At 50.2% G+C, this 21,478-nt stretch overlaps 1 protein-coding gene across 1 annotated transcript; it reads left to right on the top strand.

Annotated features, from left to right (window-relative positions):
* Positions 1-8,528: 8,528 nt before the first annotated feature.
* LOC146863692 (N-acetyltransferase family 8 member 3-like) lies at positions 8,529-9,594 on the top strand. Its single transcript, XM_085636656.1, has 2 exons — positions 8,529-8,591; positions 9,274-9,594. Exons 1-2 carry the CDS (start codon positions 8,529-8,531, stop codon positions 9,592-9,594), a joined length of 384 nt encoding a protein of 127 aa, XP_085492782.1.
* The last annotated feature ends 11,884 nt before the right edge of the window (positions 9,595-21,478 follow it).

The following is a 21,478-nucleotide window of genomic DNA, read 5'->3' on the forward strand; positions in this document are numbered from 1 at the left end:
CAAATTATTGAAGCCGTCCACGTCATCATACGCCCCCCGCCACTCTCATTGTTCTCCGCGAATGTCCCTTTAAATGCACAAAATAATGAACGCATAAATTGTGACCTGCTTTTCTATGCACGGATGGCAGTGTAGATTTGTGCACATTCAGGCCTCCGGTTCTTCCCGGGTCCTCTGCTGAGGTCACATTGCATTAGTAGCGATCGTCGGAACAGAAGTTTGACACGCGGCCGGGGCTGGTAATTAAATGCTCGGTGGGGGGGACAACTGGGCAACTTGAGTACATATTCGGGGTCGAGGCTTTCTTTGAAATTTAAAGCGCTGGCATGCCGGGCGCTTTTAGCCGGGGAAGCTAAAGGTACCTCGTCCAGGAAAAGGACACCGCATGATTGGCGGCACAAGCAAAATTCATTGGCCACCAATTGAGTTGTTTGCTAGAGCAAAGGTCGGACATGGTTGAGCACATAAAAGTGAGGCTCCTCTCTCTTGACGCTCTTGGCGGTCCCAGTATGCGGGTAGGTAGTCTCCTGCACTATGCACCCACATGTGGTCATTTGCACATCACTGCGGGGGCACTGGAGGGTGATAACGATCACGATTTGCATGTTATGTCCCCCTCCCAGGTCGGGGCAGAGGGGGCTGCCAACCGGAGGTGCATTGCCCCTACGCGTGTATGGTTTCAGCCGCCCCCATGGGGGGTGCCTTCTCCCGGCACAAGCTCTTGTGGGTGTATTTGGCAGCGCCCTCCTCTCCACACAAAGGTCCACATTGCTCTCCTTCTGAGGGAATGCGGTATGGATAGTTGGTCACTTTGAGGAGTGGGTTGGTGCGGTTATGGCCGCAGCTTGTGCACATTGCAGCTCCTACTAAGGGGCTGAGTCAGCCAGCCTAGCTTGAACCCCACCGATCAGTGCTGCACATCAGCAAGCCCTTTGTGCGGCATGCCCTACATTTAGCAGTGGACGATACAAGCTAATTTTGGGGCCCAGGATTGCAATTCTCACGCGTGGCTCGCTGCATGGGGGTCTGCGAGCCACAAGTTGATAACTCCTTTGGGCTTCCAGGCGCTATAATGTATCGCGCTGATTGCACGGGGAGGAAAGATAATCCCCTTTTCCTTCACCACTGTCTGGTTGGTCCGGAGCATTAATTACAGCATTCCCGTAAACGAGGCCCATAGGCGCCTGTGCTCCACTCGGTGGAAATTACTACAAGGGAGAGGTTGACGAGAAGGTGTAGAAGTTGCAGCTTAGTCCCTGTGTGGAGACAATTGTAGGCACCATCGTGGGGACCTCCTCATGCCTAAGTGGGGCAGGCGGTAATTATGATAGGCGCCCTGGTGCATGTGTTTAGTAGGGTGAACCCCCAGGGTTACAAAAGCAAATGCATCAGTCTCACCATTCCAAAATGGATGCACTTTAGATGCGAACCACCAAAAACCTTAAGCGTGACTTATTTATCACATGCAACTAACAAGCATTGACGAAGCCAATAGAAGGGCTTGTTGGAGGTGTAGTGCTCCTTTTTGTACATTTAACATTGCGGCAAATATCAGGCAATGGCAAGGCACTGCCTCCTTCAGGACGTGTGGGGGCCTCTGACCAATCTGTTTAAGATTTAGGCAAGGTTGGAATTAGGGCCAGAATACCAGCAGAACTCATGGGGAATTCCTTTAAGGACTAATGGCCAGCTGACTAAGCTTAGAAATCCTCCTGGCGGCAGGCCATTTGTTCTAACCTCTCCAGAAGCGGGGTCCTTACAGTGAGGTAGCTCCCAACTCCTAGTCGCGGCCAGGTCCTATGGGCTTTCAGCCATGACCACTGGCGCAAGTTTGGCAAATAACATTTTTAAAAGGGGCATAGGTTGGGTGTGTGCAGTCTAAGTTGTGCAACTTATATGACCTCGGAAGAGTGAGTGCAGAACAGCACAGGAGTTGACAGAACATGGGAAACGCTTTCCAAATCGGGCACCATGACACCAGGTAAGTCAGGGCCAACTGGTTTGTTGGGTGACTTAGGTAGGCGAAGACTTAGTACAGTTCTTGCTCAGCCCATCATTCCAGAATTGAAGCATTACCCAAGGTATTCCGGGGCCTATCCCTGATAATGGTACAGGATAATTGTTCGGCTGTAGGAAACTGGGATCTTATGCCCGGGTTCTGTCTTTCTTTGCTGTCGGTTACCAGCACCTTGGCTATAATGAATACTTTCTACGGCTGCAATCAATGCTTTTGCAGTGCTTGAGGCTCAAGGTTTATGTTGAATCTGTTTGAATGTTTTCACAGAAACACGGAGCCCACCGCGGGAAAGCTATTTTGCGCATTCAGGACACTCGAGGGCATCGCTACACTGTTCCCGAGCTTTTATTGCCGACATAAGAGTATCACGAGTTGTTCTACATTCGGGATGGCTCAAAGTCAAGTAATTTTTAATGTTATACACACATCCCAACTGGTATCCAAACCAATTTAGTTGGTGTGTTATCGTACAAGGGGATAATGATTGTTCTTGCAGGTCTCGTAGGCTGAGGATTTTGGGACCGCGTTTGCGCATTATTTCATGCAAGCTCAATGGTAATTCTGGTGCCTCTGGTGGCACACGCTCCCACAAGGCAAGAGCTCAAATTCTGCCATTGTCTTCAATGTATCTCAATGAGCAGAAGGTTCATGCAATGCTTCCAGCATGCATTTCAAATGTTCTCCTCGGAAGAACGTGACTTGTTGATACGATTGCGAAGTTCGGTGTCAATTGTATTAAGTTTGAACATTGTTATCGAGCACTGCGTGTTGTAGCGGTTGATATGTAGGTACTGTTCTACAGGTTTGTATAGTGCAGGGAGTTAATTGTATTATTATTGCACTTTGTTGGGGAGCACGATTCGCATGACTCATTACATGCTACGTACTTGTTTCGCAAGATTGTAAGTTTGCACTGTGCTAACTAGTGTAACTTATCACACGCGAGGTGGAGTAAGTGCGGACGTTTAAGTCCCCAGAGCACGGAGGGTCGAGCATGCAATGTGGGGAGCCAGAGGGTTCAGTGTTCTATTACACCTAGTCTGGGCACCACAGATTCAGCAACTCCCCGCGCCATGGCTGGTCGAGGCGGGGAAAATGTGCCCCCTGTAATCAAAGGGCAAGTTACAGGTCGCTTCAGTTAAGCCATATTAACACGTTCTCTAGCCAGGGCAGCAGGCGGGTTGCGGCAAGTGTCATTTAACAAGGGTGCTGCGGTGCAAGACGTTTGGTAAACTCTGCTTTAGTGTACAAATAGTGACAAGGTATTACAGACCATTTGGCATCCCCGATATTCAAGAAAAGGCAGGTATTTGCACATATTTTTCCCTCACGGGTCCTGTAGACTGGTCTGGCCCCTGGGTTATCCTGCTAAAGATAGAACCAGAGATTGGAAGGGAACATCGTTTTCGACCTGTGTCACGAATAGGTTGATAGTCAATGCTGGGGTAGACGTAACATGAAGGGCATGGCTACTACTGAGGTTGTCCCAAAGTTGGGGGCAAACTGAGTTGGAGCAGTAAGACTTAAGTCCTCAGGAAGCTTTAAGCATTCCCTCCATCTAAGTAAGGGTGGTTAGCGATACATAAGTAACAGCGTGGAGGTAACAAATACTGGATTTTCACATAATAGCAAAATTAGGTCATTGCCCAACAAGCACTATACACACCGAAACGTAATACTAATAGTAAGGTAGGTTGGACATCCCTTCTCTTCTACTTGCACATCGTGTCAAAACGTTGCTGGGGCAAAGTATTGGGGAAAATTATAAGTACATTTGGCATTCCCTTTCAGGGTGCACGAAAGTGGTTTTCGAATGTGTATTCCTGGTCTTATGGCTGTGTAGGGCCATTCCCTTTAGAGATATGTCCATGGCGGGAGGGGTTTTATTGCAAGTTGCAACTGGGATATTCCCTCTTTATCGTTAACAGCTGCACACATAGCCAGCAAGACGCAGCCTGGGATGTCTGGGGGCGCACACCTCAGATTAAACCAGAAAACAAAAATTCCTGTAAGAAGGAGGGATAAATGACAAGTACACAAGGTGTCCCTTCCTTAATGTCACATATTCGATGGTGGGAGGTCGCCAAGAGGGAACGGGCATTGGGCCTTACAGCTGTGTGGAACCAGGCCCATGTAGAGGTATGCCCAGGTGGGAAGGGGGTACTTCTTTAGGGTCTCATGACCAATGTGGTTTGTGGTATCTCCTAGCGAAGCCACTGAAGGTGTACTGCAGCGAAACAGGGAATTGGGGCTCTGGGATCATGACACTTCAGATAACTGGTACAGGAAGTAAGGCGGGTTGGATAACTTTCTTCTACATGCATTGGCACATCTTGTCAGGAGTGATTGTCAAAGGGATTGCATTTCAGCCAGGTAATGTTAGCACCCATCCACACCAAGCTGATTGTTTAAGGTCATCCTGGGCCACATTTACACAGCCCAGTATGAGGCTCTTGTGGGTCAGTGCCATGAATTACTAAATCGCAAGGGACAGCAAGGGAAGGCAGGGCTCTTTCCAAATCTGGCACCAGAACACAAGGCAGCCAGGGCCAACGCGTATGTTGGGTAACTTGTGTAGGCAGGGTGAGTTGTATCCAATAATGGGCACAAGGCAGATTTGCCACCATTAAGGTGTTCACCAGGGTTTAGCAATCAAATGAGTTTGTGCTATCGTCTGGTCAAAGGGGCGAAGAAAGGGCACCCCTGAACCAAGGGTAGGTGACATGTTCCTGCAGTTAAGCTCAAAAGCCCCACACGGTCAGCTGTATTAGCCACATAGCGTGCTGCTGTTTCAATAAAGGGAAAATCAGTGTGCCGAGCACAAAAGGCTACTATGCAGTACGAACATTTGGCACGTCCAGTGGTCAACTAAAATGTAAATATAACGGAGCGGGGAATTTTTCACCGCCAGCACAGATCAGGGTAGGCCCCCCTCCTACCCTCCCTATCTGGGAGTTGCTAGGATGGGGGATAGGACTTAGCAACCCTAGTGTTAGGCACCACATTTCAGACAGTGCGCACTGTTTAAATCAGACAGATTCTCTAAGCTGGTATGCCTAGGGGGTTCCACCACTGAGGGAGCTGAGCGGGTGTAATTCCCATAAGGTATAGGGGATGCATGGCAAGGGCAGGATGGCACCCTTGCTTATTGTCACATACTTCTAGCTGTGGACATTCCGGTGCATCATGATTTCGAAAGCTAAGGAGTTGGGGAGAGGAGTTGGCCTAACGGCTAGGGCGCTCGACCTCGGACCTGGGGAACTGGGTTTGAGTCTCGGTAATGACGCAAAACATCCTGTGATTCTGGGCAAATCACTTAATCTCCCCGTGCCTAACAAAAAATGAATGTGCGTCCACATGTAACGTAACTGGTGCTATGTAAAGTGTTCTGATACCTGATTGGATTCGGGTCAAGTTGGCGCTATATAAAACTCTGCAAAAAAAATAAAATTAAAAAAAGGGGCTGTTCAAATAGCCAAGGTAGGCAGGCGGGTTATGGGAGTGGTCACCCAACAAGTGGGCGGCAGTCCCACAGATGTGGGACACAGGCATTCAGGCACACACCGTGCTAGAAGGACGGCAGCTAGGTAAGAGCAGCAAATAGAAGGGGCATTGTGAGCCAGGGTGTCTGAAACCATCCCGCCCAGGGTTGGCGCGGGGCTGAGTCATGTGGCGCAGTGGAACTTTCCCGCATGGGGTGAATAGTTCTTGGCGCAACTCCACAGGCTAAAAGGGCCTTTTGTTTCATCATACACTAGCTGAACCAGGCTAACGTCAAGGGCTATTGAGATATAGATGGGGTCCTTTATAACCAGTAGGGATGGTTCACTTTCATCTAGATTTTCAGGAGGCTCTAGACAGGAGCGGTTGCGGGTAAGACTATAGCTGTTTTGGTGGGGGGCTCTGGCAGCGACAGTGGCCACCTCTAGAGCTGTGGCGGAGTTACAGGGCAATCTGTAAGCAGGCTGGTACCAAGGGTACCTCTGCGTGGCACCATAGGGGGTGCCAGAGCCAAAGCCGAGGAGCCTCATGGGTGGGTCCTTGAAACCGTGTTGGCGCCCCGCTAGTCTTTTGGGCGGTTGTGGGCCTGAACAACCGGGGGGTTTGCTATGTGCTGTCCGCCCTGAAAGGGGCGTGAGTAAGAAGGTACCAACGGTCACGTGATCCTGGAAGAGGATCACTAGTAAGGGAAGCACAGGCGGGGTTCGCTCCAGTGCTGCCTGGCTCATCAGGTGGGCAGGCGGCCCAGTTGGTTGCCTGCCCTTGGATCGCCCGTAAGATAACCCACCTATTACATAACGGTGTATGTAATAAACCTGCAGCAACTTTACCCAAACAAAAAATTGTTTGTGTTGTGTGTTTATTTATGGGTTATGTATATTATGTTGGAGGGGTGAAAAAGGATGCCAATGACGATACTATGACGGAAGTCCACCAGAATGTAATTTTTTTATTTTTTTATTTCCTGTACCAGGAGGCACCGGTGTAATTTTTGCTGATTGACCAACTATCACGGCTCTTGTGTTTGTGTTTCGAGGCATGTTTCAAAATCCCGTGTTTAATTTGAGACCGGTAGAGCTGTATTCCTAGGTCCGCAGTGCCCCTTTTCGGGAGCAGCGTGCCAGGTGTTGAGATCTGACGTGCACTGCCGAATAATATTTCAACTTTTTTTTTTATTTGGTTGCCCAGATTAGAACGTTCGTAACTGTTATGCCTCCCCCTGTTTTAAGCAGAGTCCTATTGGTAAATTAAGAGGGAGTTGAGCGGAGAATACATTTTTTTCATGACACATGATAAAATAAACCACTTTATTAAATGGCGTTCGAGTTTGGAAAGTTTCTTTACATGAAGCCCAATTTTATGTGGCAAGTTCGTCACCCACAAGATGGTCCAGTAGCTCTCTCTCCTGCATCCATTTAGGGAGTTAAGAGGTCGTTCTGGTCCTCAATCTTTAGTACTCAAGTTGAAAGAGTTCCGGAACACCTAGGTTTCAACTAAATACTTTGGGGCAGATTTACAATAACTGGTGCATCCCTGCATATAAGCAGGGATGCGCCAGTTATTGTGCGTCACGGCTCCGCCACCATGGATGCGCTGCATTTACAATGCGGCGCACCATGGGGCAAAAAACAGACAGATGCGTGATGCATCTGTGCCGTAAAGGCATCGCATTGCTGGAGTTGCGTCACAAGCACGACGCAGCTCCAGCAAGGCTTTGGGGTGCCCATCTGTACAATGCTGCGTCAATCTTTACGCCTGCTTCAAGCAGGCACAGGGTTTTGACGCAGCATGGGCTCAAAAGTGACTGGGTGAAATCTTGTAGATTTCTCTCAGCCACTTTTAGGAGGCGTTCCTGCGACGGAACGCCCCCCGCGCAGGAACGCCTGCTTCTGGCGCAGGGCTTTACAACGTGACGCATCTCCCAGATGAGTCACGTTGTAAATACCCCGCAGCATGGCGCTGGTTTTGTGCCGCCGTTGCGTCACGAAAGTGACGCAATTGCGGCGGAAAAGAGGTGCAAGGGGCTTGTAAATCTGCCCCATTGTTTCAACTTCCTGGCTGCCTTTTTTTTAGGCATTCACATTAGCGGAAGTGAGGCAGGATACTGGCATACTTACGGTTCATTGAGTTAAGCTCTGCCGCCCACGTCCGGTGTGACCATGTGTTCTCATACCTGGCGTGTCACGCAGTTTGGTGCTTACTTCCCCTCCATGTTACAGAACAGTAGATGTTTCAGCACCCAGGCTAATGTGCTGCATAGCTAAATACATATAAGGTTCCAAAGGCGAGGCCAATTGCTTGTTTTGGTCAGTGAGCGAGACAGCAAAGTTTGATGAGGCACCATGTTTTTATTTCCACATACATTTATTTCAATCTGGCACCAGTGAATTATTTAGGTGACATCAAAACAGCATTTGACTAATGCTAAAGGTACACAGAAAGGCTCAGCCTGAACATTCATCTGCAAAGGTTTTGTAGCCAAATTAAATTTCTTGTATGAAACAGCGCCTTCTTCATGTTAGTGGGGGAATCTCCCTATCATCCATTCAACAGGTTGAGTCTCAGCTGGGAATCCCTGTACCATTTTAAAAATGTATCTATTTGTAAAATATATTCCAAGCTTTTTGCAGTCATTGTATACCGGGCCAGAAACACCAGCTTGTACATTTGCATTCATGGCTTAGGAGGGTGAGGCCACACTTAAAGACACAGTGGATGGATTGAAAAGTGGGTGAAACTTGAGTTTATGTTTTCTACAAGTTTTTTTGTTTAATGGTGTAAAAAGACAACTTTTTTTCAAAGTTAGGGTACAAATCACTGTTCCTAGACGCCCATCCTCCCATGTGCCGGGAAAAATTCTTCGATGCAATTTAATATAAATCGTTCCATCTTTTAAAGCCTGTTGATGTCATTGTTATTATTTGATCTTCTTAACTGCTTGTATTTTAAATCTCATTTAATATTGTTGTATCTCTTTCTCTTTTGTTGAGCCCAACATACTTGCTATACGATGGCTGACTACCACATACGGGTATACAAGGACACCGATGACATGACAGTGCGGAAATTATTTGCAAGCAGACAAGAAGAGAACATTCCAACTTTCAGAAAGTATATATTGACTCTCCCACAAACCAAGGGGCATATCAGCAACACCCGGCGATAATTATCGCTCAACGCTCTTAGCGTGAGGATAATTATCGCCGGGTAACGTGGATTTTTATTGCTGAGATAGCGTGCTATTAGCAATGCTTATCTCCTCAGCGATAAAAATCCTCACGCTATCTGCCTAACGTGAGATTATCACTGGAAACCCAGCGATAATCTTACGAAGTGTGGCGTTAGCTTGATGATAGGGACTCACAAACTTAGCCATGATATCCACCTTACATAGGATATCATGGCTAAGTCAGTCCTGAAGCAGGCGTAAGGAAAGTAGCGATAACAGGGGTTATCGCTGCTTTTCCTGACGCTATGCTTCATAGCGTGGGGCTTGATGATAGGAGAAAGAGATATGAAGTGAATGAAAAGGGAAAGAAAAGAAAATATGAAGAAATACAGCTTGAAGAAGTAAAAGGAGATCTAAGCGACATTTCTCCTGTCATGTTAGGTCAGGAACGCCCACTTTGCATCTCATTAGAGATGCAAAGCTGGGCGTTAAGATTCCCGGCGCTGAAGCAAGGTTTCACGCGTTAGCGTGGCCTTGCTAATTAGGCGATAATTTATTATCGTCAGCTTGTAAATATGCCCCAAAGCTTTTCCTGTTGGGGATCCACCTTGCGATTCTGATGGGCTTCAAGCACTCATCTATTTCTGCTCTGCAAGCCACATTGTGTGTGACAGCTTCCTGGTGTGGAACGCTGTCATTTGTCTGGTTCGGCACAAACTATATCTACAGCTCCTACATCCAGCAAAGCCTGAAAGAGGACATACTTGACATACAAAGATATCATATTCAGAAGAGAAGAGCCTGTTTTTGGGTGGCGGAGTCCAACGAGAAAGTTGTTGGCATGGTTGCCGCCCGGCCATACAGCGCTAGCCACAGTGGAGCTAGTGAGGCTGTCGAATTGACTTAACAGTTGAACTGTTTTGAACAAACTTCCGATTTGGGGAGAGGTGTGGCGCATTCGCCATGGACGGATGATTCCGGGACACGGGGCTTACGGTTCAATCCCCAGCGCCAGCAGCAACTCAGCCCAGCACCATGTGACTCTAGGTAGTAGCTTGCTCAATCTTACCGATGGCCCCCAGCACTTTGAGACCCTTAGGTGTGATTAGTTTCACTTTATAAATACTGTGCTTTCCCCCCATTTCAAGGTCAAGCACTAGCCAAGATTTTCAACTTACTAAAATCATATGTATATGTCACGAAATGCCTGCCCAAACCTTGCTGGAAGAAGACGGCATGGATCCATTTCCCTCTCACCTGTCTCCTCGCCTCTGTTTCCAGTTTGACCCTGATACCGTCATTCAAGAGCCGCACTATCCCTTTAATAAGACGCCACCACGGAAGACTTGAAAATACAAACGCCCCCTGAGACAAGCGCTGTAGAGCCCCGGTTGGAGAGCGGAAGAAGAGCAGACATCGGTTGCGGTTCTCAGACCGATGACCCAGAGGACGAACCCCTGCTGCCACGGGAGAAGCGCCCGATGCTGAAGACGCCACCTGACCCAGAGCCAAGAGGGAGCCGGACCCACTTCGGCACTATGCAAACCCCAGCTACGCTCCTGGAGGAACGTGGCTCCACAAGGTACGTGCCCGTATCACTGCTGTATGGGGTAGAGGGAGCCAGGATGGGAAGTCACCAGGGGACGTACCGGGAGGGCTGTAGTTGCTAAAAAGCGGAAGTCTGGCGTGTAAGCCCCAAGTAGCGTACAGCCGGCAGTGAGCGAATCACGGGTGACAGTCTCGGGTAAAACTTCCCACACTCCCTGTAATGTCGGGCCCTGGGCCTGTAAATAAAGCACTCGTGTACACAGGTATGCTAGTGGTGGTCAGTGCAATGCCTGCCACGCCCAGAGCCCTGGGCTTTTTATTAACATTTGTGCGTGCCGTCCGAGGGGACGTCGGGCTCACCCAACTCCGGCTACGCTAGGGGGGGGGTGTGACCCTGACACACGCGCGCGGACCCTCGGGCAATGGTTCGGTCCGTTGCGCAACATTACATTCCTCCTTTACCCAGAATTGAAAACCCCACGAAACTAGTCGCCTATCGCGACCCAACAGTTTAACAGTCTCTAAAAAGTCTCATGGAAAACAAAAGGAACAGTCTTACTTGGTTGTTTGTTGGAGGGGCAGCCTTCCCTCACTCCCACAGTTGACAGCGAGCCACAAAGTCTCTGTACCTCTGGGATGGTCGCGGGTGCGGGCGTAGGTGATACTTGCTCTGGCTGCGCCCATCCGATTGGGTGAGAAACATGTCCTCTGAGCCGTCCGCATCCACCGGGTCCGGCCGGCTCGGCGCCGCTTGTGGCACCTCCTCCCTTTCAGTTGACGCCGAAGAGTCCTTTCCGGCGTTCTCCGCCCTCCGGGGCTCTTCCGCTCCTGGGGGGTTCCGAGGGCTGTGAGACGGGGTTGGGTAGTAGTCTTCAAGCTCCTGGAGGTCTTCCTCCTCTTCGCGCGGGGCTTTCTTGAAAAACGACACGTTTCTAGTTACTTTTTCGCCGCCTCTGACGGCCGTGACCAGGGTCCCTTGTACATTGGTGACAATCCATGGGGCCAGCTCGAAGGGCAGGCGGAATTTCCCCCCGGGGTGTCGGTCTTTCACTAGCACCTGGTCGCCGACCTGGATTGTACTGTCCGCTGCTCTCCGCCGCCGGGAGGCTTCTTGGTTCGTTTTTAGTCGATTTTCTGTGGAGCGGTTGGGTGGGTCTGGTGATGATTCCCACACAGGGTGGTGCGGGATAGTGTCCCGGATTGCTCGGCCCAGACACAGGTGGCTCGGGGGAACCCCGGTGGTGCAGTGGGGTGTCAGCCGGTACTCGCGCAGGAATTGGTAGAGGGCTAGCTCGACGTTGAGGCCGTCTGCCAGGGCAATCTGAATAGTTTTGTTTAGAGTCCTCATCAGTCTCTCAACCTCTCCATTTGCTTGCGGCCACCGTGGGGTTATGCGTCGGTGTTTGATGCCGTGGGATTGCAGGTACTCGGCCAGCTCTGTGCCGTTGAATGGTGGACCGCTGTCCGTGCGCAGCTCACTTAGGAGTCCATGGGTGGCCATGACCTTCTCCAGCTTGGGGATCACGTCTGCTGCTGCTGTTGAGGGGACAATCTCTACCTCGGGGTACCGCGAGTAGTCATCCACCACAACTAGCATGTGTCGTCCTCCAGGTAGACTGCCGAAATCGGCGCTGGCTCGCACCCACGGCGAGGTCGGGCCCTCTTCCGTGATCACGGGTGCTGGGGGGTCGGGTAGGCTGGTCGCCAAACACACTGGGCACCGCTGGACCGTGTCTTCAACCAACTTGTCGAGTCCCGGGAACCAGAGCTTGCACCTGAGGCGGTTCTTCGACTTGACGATGCCTTGGTGAGCGCCATGCGCCAGGAGGGCGGCCCGTTGAGTGAGGCTGCCGGGCAGTACCAGGCGGGGGCCTCTCAGGAGACATCCTTCGGGGGACACCCATAATTCGTTCCTGACGATGTAGAGCGCTTTCAGTGACGCCTGAGCCTCGGGCGTGCGAAAGGACGACGGGCTTTGGAGCGGCTTCCAATCTCCAGACGCGACCGCTCGGATGGCCATCTGCAGACAGTCGTCTCCTTCGGTAGCCAGCGCAACCTCTTTGAGGGACATCGGCAGGGGTCGGGACCTTTCCACAATCATCCGGACATACTCCTCGGTAGCGGCCGCCTCCGTGGCTTCCACGTCCGTGGCCGGGCGGGCGTGTCTGGACAGGAAATCTGCCGGATTTCGGGTGCCTGGTCGGTACTCAACAGTGAATTGGAACTCTTGGAGCTGGAGGACCCATTTCTCTATCCGCGGGGGAGGGCGTGATGACGAGCCTTGGAACAGCGGGACTAGGGGCTTGTGATCAGTGATCACCACAAACGGGTGTCCATACAGGTAGATGTGGAAGTGGCGGCACCCCCACAGGATCGCAATGGCCTCCTTCTCGATCTGCGAGTACCGCTGCTCCGTTGGCGTGAGTGTTCTGCTTGCGTACGCGACGGGGGCCCACTCTCCGCACCTCTGCTGCTGGGCTAGCACGGCTCCTAGGCCTGTCGGGCTGGCGTCCACTATGAGTTGTGAATCGAGCCGGGGGTCGAAGTATGCCAGGGTGGTGTCAGCCGAGAGCGCCTCTTTGGTTCTCTGGAACGACTCTTGCTGTGCGGGGCCCCACTCCCAGGTGGCAGAGGCTTTGGTGAGGTCGCGGAGGGGCCCAGTGAGTTCAGACAGGTCTCGGATGAACCTCCCGCAGTACGTGACCATTCCCAGGAAACTGCGGATAGCTGTCACGGAGGTAGGCGCGGGGGCCGCGTGTATGTCCTTAACCTTATCCGGGTCCGGGCCTATCCCTTGGTCGGAGAATCGGTATCCGAAGAAGCTAATGTCTTTGCGCAGGAAGTCACATTTGTCTCTGTGGAGGGTTAGGCCTCGTTCCTGCAGCCGGGAGAATACTGCTCGGAGGCGTCGGATATGTTCATCCAGAGTAGGGGCATGGACGAGGATGTCGTCGCTGACGTTCAAGACGCCGTCCAGCCCCTGCAGGACATTCTGGATAATGTTCTGGAACACCTCCGCTGCGCTCGAGATCCCAAAATTGAGCCGGGTGTAGCGCCAGAGGCCGGCGTGCATGGAAAATGTGGTGATTGGGCGGGAATCGGGGTGCAACGGGATCTGGTGGTATCCCGACCTCAGGTCCATTTTGGAGAACCATTTGGAGCCTGATAGCTCTCCCACGATGTCGTCGATGGTCGGCGTCAGGTGGCGCTCGCGCCTGATGGCCAGGTTGGGGACGCGCATGTCCACGCAGATCCGCACTGCGTCCGGCTGTTTCGTTTTTTTCGCCACCACGATGGGTGACACCCATGGGGTGGGTCCGCTTACCCGTTCGATAATTCCCGCTTGCTCCAGTGTCCGTAGTTCTGCTTCCACTTTGGGTCGTAGGTGGAACGCGATGCGTCGATGCCGGAGGGCTACTGGGGCGACTGTCCTGTCGATGTGGAGGTGTATGGCGGGTCCTCTGAGGCACCCGATTCCGTCGAATAGGGCTGTATGCTCCTGCACCAGATGGTCGAGGTTGCTTGTTTGGACGGTGAGGGGGAAGTGGATCAGGCCCAGGTCTTGGGCTGTCCGGCACCCCACTAGGAATCCTGTCCCTTCCTGTGACACGTATATTTTGGTTGGCAGCCGAGTGGTGTCGTGGGATAGGTCTGTCCTGAAAGCCCCGCACAGGCGTAGGGGGCGATGGGTGCCGTAGGCATACACTTGCACCCTCGTTGGCCGGAGTGGTGGAGCGCTCCTCAGCGTCCGGTATACGCTGGCCGCCATCAGGTTGATGGAGGCACCGGTGTCGATCAGAGCCGGTACGGCCTGGTCCTGTACTGAGACTGTGCACATGGGTCCGGCTGACGGGGTCGCAGCCAGGGTGTTGAGCATCCGCACGACGTGCACCGAGGCGACATCCGCTTCGTCGTCGTCATCCATGTCGCTGTTGGCGGAGGTGCTGGGTAGGGGTGCCAGCTGTCTCACCCTCCTGGGCGGGCCTCCTTGCTTCTTTCTTGATGTGGACAGGCATACACTCGCAAAGTGGTTGGCTTTGCCACATGCGCTGCAGATTTTGCATTGGGCCGGGCACGCCCCTTTGTGTGGTGTCGCTCCTCCACACCACGCACAAGCTCGGCTGGGAGACGGTTGGACAGGCCTCGGGCTCCTCCGCTGGGGATGCTTCGTGCGGGTGTCGGCTACCTCCGCCGTGATGGCGCACACCTGTTCCGTTTTGATGGTGACCGCCGGCTTCTGCTCCATGTGCGCGGCTCTGGCCTTGGACAGTTCCTTCGAGCGGCCTAGCGTGAGGATGTCGCGCATTGGCATGTTGTCCGCCTCCAGTACCCTTTCACGGAGCTTGGACGACGCGCAGCCTTGGATGAACTGTGCGCGGATCTCGTCGTCCGCATCGGGGAGCGTGCACGTGCTGGCTAGTTTTTTGAGCCTGGCGTAGAAGACGTCCACCGACTCCTCTGGGAGCTGGCGGGCTTGGCGGAGCAGGAAACGTTCATAGTCCGCACTTGCAAACGGTTCAAAGTACGCTGTGATGGCGTCGCGTAGCGTGGCGTAGGTCATGGGCGGCCCAGCTTCCACCACGTCTTTAGAAATGTCATGGATCGCCTCACCTCCCAGGTGCAACAGCATGGCGCGCCTCCGCACCACCGCGACTTCCGCCGCCACGAAGTAGTTCTCCAAACGTTCCACCCATTTCTTCCAGCGTGCGGCTTGAGACGTCAGGGTGCCCGTGACTTCGAAAGGTTCGAGGGGGGGCACGTTGGCCATGTTCGCTGAAGGCGGCAGCCGGGGGCGTCACCGACTCACCGCTGGGGCACACCGCACACCCAGGCGTCGTCTGCAGGCAGGTAGATCGAGTGGAGGGCCGGGGGCCGTCCAGGGGGGGTGCAGGGCCGGCCAGGGGCTTCCTTCGCAGCAGAACGGGCCTCACGTGAGATGCGTGGGGAACGGCAGGGCCGGGCCACGTGTTGCACGCGAGATGCGTGAGAGTCGGCAGGCGGGTCCCAGCGTTCCGCGCGCGCAGGCCCCGTAGCAGAGGCAGGCAGCCGGAGGAGGAGGAACCAGTCTTCGCAGGCCTGGGAAGCAGCTGGGAGTGTCGGCACACAGGTGAGGGCCAGCAGGGGACCTCGCAGGGCTGCCAAGGGGGGCCAGGGGCAGCGCTGGGGCCGGACCAAGAGCAGGTGGCAGGAACCGCTCCTTGGGCAAGAGCGAGGGTTCGATATCGCGCGATGGGGTGGCGAGACCACCTCGTCGCCAGTGTAATGTCGGGCCCTGGGCCTGTAAATAAAGCACTCGTGTACACAGGTATGCTAGTGGTGGTCAGTGCAATGCCTGCCACGCCCAGAGCCCTGGGCTTTTTATTAACATTTGTGCGTGCCGTCCGAGGGGACATCGGGCTCACCCAACTCCGGCTACGCTAGGGGGGGGTGTGACCCTGACACACGCGCGCGGACCCTCGGGCAATGGTTCGGTCCGTTGCGCAACATTACACTCCCTTCCCTCCTTAGAGCGGACCTGCCCCGAACTCAATCTTACGGATTGTTATTTTTTTTCTCTTTATTTTTTTGTGTTTTGTCCCCACCTCCACTGAGTCTCCCAGGAAGAGCGAGCACCAAGGGAGGAAGAGCAAAGCCTGAGAGAAGCCTAACTAAACCCAAAGAAATGGATTAAAATCATTACCCTTTTGAGTTTGCCTGTTTTATTATGGTTTCGGAATAAAGACCCTTGAAAACCTGAAAGGGAAACCTCGTAGTCCTTCTGTACCGGCCCACACGTGGTGGAGAATGCGGGCTGCTGCTGCTCCATAATCTGAGCATGGAGAACCTTATTCAACAATTGATTAGTGTTAGAATGGGCACTCGACAAACAAATGGCCTCCTCCCAAGAGGACAGAGACATGTTCAAAAACACGATGAATTAGCAGGTTGAGTGCATACAAAAGGTAGCCGTCGAGCAACTACAGCTGACCTCCCAGATACAAGCCTGACCCGGTCCCCAAACAGGTGGCCCTAATGTGGTGCTGCAAAAATATCTCCCAAGCGAAAACCCTGATGACTTCCTGGTAAATTGTGAGAGAGGTGCACGCGCCTGTGGCTGGCCCGAAGCAAGTGGCCCTTCTTTTAGGTGCCTCTCCTGACTGGAGAAGCCCAGGCCGTGTATCAGGTGGCCATCCCCACAGGCAATACCCCCTATGTGGAAGGAATGAAAATTATCCTAGATCACCTAGGCCTGGACATCGAAGCCTACCGCGTCCATTTCCTAAAAGAGAGAGGAAACCCAGGAGATAATCCAAAGACTATATTCTTCAAGCTTAAGACCACTGCAGACAAGTGGCTCAAACCAGAGGAACGTACTTAGGAAGAAATCATGGCGTCAATCTACCAGGAACAATATCTTGAGGCCCTGCCGTACCCCACACAATGATGGCTAAAGCAGCATTCGCACTTAACAGTAGACCAACCGGTAGAAATAGCTACCATATTTTCAAGGGCACAGACCCGATCTGTACCGTGGGAAAATGACAAAACCCATACACACAACCCCTCCACTAAAATAGACAGAAGACCCCCCAAGCCCACCCCCGAACCACTGAAAGCCCGAACCTATCAACCTGGTCCCCTCCCTTCCAAGGGCCCACAGTGCTTTGATTGCAGGGAATAGGGTCACATCGCCGGGTCCTGCCCCCACAAGAAGACCACAAATGAACCAATGGACGTTAGCTGTGATAGTGCAAGGTTGCCTGTGTTGGCGCTAGGCTGCAAGACCGCACCAGCACTAGAGAAAGAACAGGAATGCACCGTATTGGATAAATATGGTCAGGGCTGGCTTTAGCCAGGTGGCGCCCCGTGCGTAAATGATTGTTGGTGCCTCCCAATGACCATCTCCACACAGATTCCCTCACTACCGCTCTTTAACAGTGCTGCTCAAGTCTCCATAACCTCTCTCTCAGAAGCATTTTTTATGTTTTATAGTACCACTCATACCAGTGCAGGGTATCAGACACACATTACACAAATAATGAATAATAAGTGTGTAAATCAGTGCATGGGAAATATTACATAAGGCAGTGGACTACAAGGTGTAGGAGTCACATGTCATCCATACTGGTAGACAGTATAGTTTAACTCTGGAGAAGCACAAACTCAGAATTTAAAACATAGCACCATGGTTGGGGTTGTGTTTCCCGATAACAAAGATGTATACCAAATGAACCCTGTTTACAACATTAGGATAATGAAAGACAGGGTAAAAAAAATAACTCTCTAACCTATACCTTGCAGTTTTTATGCAGCTATTTGGTGACAGTTAATAGCTCACTGCTCTATAGTAGGATTTTACCTATAAACTGAAAGTCACAAAAGGACCGCTCTGAAAAAAGCAGTAACACACTGAACTAGCTTCATTATGTGCACTTTCTGATCTGCATGGTACACGCTCTTTGCAGCAGGCACATTAACCCTACCTGTGCTAAATTAGATGAGTGAAAACTGCCACTAGACACAACTCCAATCTCTCTCCAGCAGGACTATTAATCACCAGAGTTATCTTGACATCTTTATTGCTGCCTAAAAATTGCTGGAAGAAAGGAACTTGTCAGCAGGTGTTCTAACAGTAACACTAATTTTATTTTCCTAAGCGACTTTAATTTGCACTGGGACGACAAGAATGACAGACAGGTCAACGCAGTTAAAGACTTTTTAGCAGAGCTAAACCTCACTCAAGCCTGCACACTGCCAACACACTCGAAAGGGGCAACCCTAGACTGGGTAATCTCGAGAATTAAGGATATTACAATCCACTCAAGTGTTCCTTGTGATTGGTCGGATCCCCATCCCATAACCTTCAATATATCTACTATAAAAAAGAGCAAGACCACGCAACCGATCAAATCTAAAAAGTGGACACGGGACACCAAAGACCCTACTATGGAGCATTCAGTAGCAAGATGTGAGAAGGATCTAATTCCGCATAACAACTTGCTGAACGTTAACGAACTCACTGACTACTACACCACATCAATGACGAATATAGTTAACTCCACCATGCCGCTAAATCTGAAAAGAGTGTCAGAGGAAGATAAAAATCCATGGTTTAATGAGACACTGAATGAAGACATGCGGAAGCTGACACTTGCAGAAAGAAAATGGAGACAGCACCCATCATCCCCCCAGCTAAAAATTCGCAGAAAAATCAGAAACGAATACAACAAAAGTGTTCGTAACTCCAAAAAGGAATTTTTGGATCGGAATTGGATAACGCCAAAAATAGACCACGGAATCTTTTTGAGATGATAAAACAACAATCCAATAAATTGGCCAAATCTACCCAAGAAACAACTAAAACTCAACTCAGCTGCGAGGAATTCTTAACATTCTTCACAGGCAAGGCCAACACACTGGAAAGAGATCTCAGGATGGCAGCCAACAACCTCTCTAGCCAACAATCACTACAGAATGATGCTCCCATGAAAAACGGTCATTATAGGAAGAAAAATAAAGCACAATGGTCGACCTTCAAATTATATGACCAGAATACCATTGCCAAAACTCTCTCGGATATCAAACCAAATAACCACTACAATGAACCCCTCCCCTCTAAATGCCTAAAAAGAATCAACCATATCGTTGTTCCAATATGGACATAAATAATCAATGGCTCAATTTCTCAAGGGATCCTACCAGAGTGCCTTAAAACAGGCCAAGTCCTCCCCATCATCAAAAAACCTACAGCGGACCCGGCAGACTCAAATACCATTCGCCCAGTAACCAATATTCCATTACTTGCCAAACTAATTGAAAAATGTGTGCAAAATCAACTGAACAACCACATCACTAATTTCAATCTGCTAGACGACTGCCAATCTGGGTTCAGACCGACCCAGAGTACGAAAACAGCAATCTTACATATTGTGGATGATGCACTACAGGCTCTGGATCACAACCAAACATGTCTACTAGTTCCTCTTGACCTATCCTCTGCATTTGACACAGTAAATCATGAAAAATGCCCGGCTTCAAGACAGGATGGGACTGTCTGGTAATGTACTGAAATGGTTTGAATCCTTCCTCCAGAACAGAACACAAAGATTCCTGGTCAACCAGACGGTATCCCCATCATGCCCCAACTCGATTGGAGTCCAGCAAGGATCAACATTATCTTCATCACTTATCAACCTGTATGTCGAACCTCTTACAGAAATTCTCAGACGCAAAAACATTTCCTATCACATTTATGCAGATGACACTCAGATCTACATCAAGATCTCATCATTGTAAGAGATCAAGTCAATGAATGAAGCCTTAAAAGTGTCATTACAATGGTTGACTAGCAATCATCTGAAACTAAATGTACAAAAAACTGAATTTCTATTAATATCACCGCCAAAGAACCCCGCAAATGTGACGGAATGGACCAAAATGATCACAGCGCTAAACTGCACCCCCAACCTAGTTGACTTGACCAAATCACTAGGAATCACGCTTGATAAGAACCTAGACATGAAAACACACACCAAATCAATGGCAAAAAGCGCCCGGTTTCACCTGAATTATATTAGAAAGGTGAAACCACTCATTACTACGGCGTACCTCAAATTGACAGTTCAATCTTTAGTAATATCAAGGATTTAATATGGATGTACAACAGGTCTACCAAAAATTTTCACAGCCCCACTAAAAGCCTGTCTCAACGCGGCCGCTAGACTCATTACAGGTTCTAGAAAATACGATCATATTTCCCCTCACCTGAAAGCATTACACTGGCTACCATACGAAGCCAGAATTCAACTTAAACTGACATGTATTACCCACAAAGTGATCCACTACAAAACACCAATGTACTTAGCCCAGAAAATTGAGCGTTCAGGGGGAAGCAGACCATCCAGGAGTGTCAGAGAACTGTTGCTGAAACCGCCCATCTTTCAAAAGAAGAATGCATATGACAGAGCATTCTCCAGAGCAGCCCCCAGAATCTGGAATTTATTCCCTCCAATCGGTAGAAAAATTCCAAAAGCAGCAACATTCAAGAGGGAGGCGAAGAACTTCCCAATGAGCAAGTTCATTTCCTAGGCAAGACTGTTCATCATCTGCATCGTGGTTTAAAAGCCATACGTCGCATAGCCCTGTCAGACATGGTCACATCCTGCACAAAAAGACCACAAAAGACACCAAAACTAACCAAAGACTGATGCATACTAGGGCTGATATGGGTGCTACCCTTACAGATCAACAACGAATGTAAAGATAAAATCACCAGCTAGCTGCGAAGACTTCTTTGACAGTACAGGATTACAATTTAATGGACCTCTGCAATACTAATGTAAAACATTCAAAAGATACATAGTGGAACCATATGTATAATACTACTGTTATACCTTTGTACACCAAACAGATCCAAAACTTGTTATTGTCTTAAATGTTAAGAAAGGCATGTGCCAAAATCAAATATATATTACTGCTGTTTTGCCCATTGTATTCTAAACTGTTTACCTCATGTATCTGTGAAGCGCTCCGATACCCGTTGGGTCACGTTTGCACTATATAAACTCTAAAAATAAAAAATTAAAATAAAATAATACCATACTTGAAAGCACGACGCCTCACGAAGTTAGCGCCTGGTGCGGTGGCTCTGGTCGTACCACCCTCGAGCCTGCCATGAATTGGTCCATTACTGCCCATTTACATTGATGTAGGGCAGCAAGGTGATTTGCTGCTCGGCACTATGTCAAACCTCCATAAATCAAGGCCTAAATTACATTTTTAGAGGAGTTTTTGGCATCTACTGAATGTTCTTGGATGCCTATGGGTAACTTAGCGTTGTATCAAATGTCATGATCGATTGCTTGGTCACTGTAAGGGCACTTTGAATGGTTCTTCCTGGATCAGTCACCCACTCGCCCCTCATCAGGTGACCAGGAGGTTGCCATTGGTCAAGATGAGATGTAAATGAACACTTTGCAGTGTAAAAAGGCACAATACACATAAATGAAGCCAGAATAACAAGAACGAGTCACTCACATGCAAGAACTCATCCTCCATGCACAGAAGCAATTATCACATTGACCTGTGACTCCCAACTCTGCACTGGCCACATTGGCATTCTAGAAATGTCTAATTACTTACCTGTAATCATCATTTTTCCCAGTTCTGTTGTCCTCATCCCATTCACCACTAATTGAATTCACCTCACAAGGCAGGATAAAAGAACAGGAAGAATGCTAGTAATGTATGCCTCTCCCCACAAG

The sequence above is a fragment of the Triturus cristatus genome, chromosome 2_1 (assembly GCF_964204655.1).
Source record: "Triturus cristatus chromosome 2_1, aTriCri1.1, whole genome shotgun sequence".
Classification (NCBI taxonomy): Eukaryota; Metazoa; Chordata; class Amphibia; order Caudata; family Salamandridae; genus Triturus; species Triturus cristatus.

Excerpts from the sequence above, each read along its gene's own strand:
- LOC146863692 (XM_085636656.1), top strand. The coding sequence starts at position 8,529 with ATGGCTGACTACCACATACGGGTATACAAGGACACCGATGACATGACA. Across the intron at positions 8,592-9,273 it reads TGACAGTGCGGAAATTATTT|CTTTTCCTGTTGGGGATCCA; the intron begins GCAAGCAGACAA and ends TATGCCCCAAAG.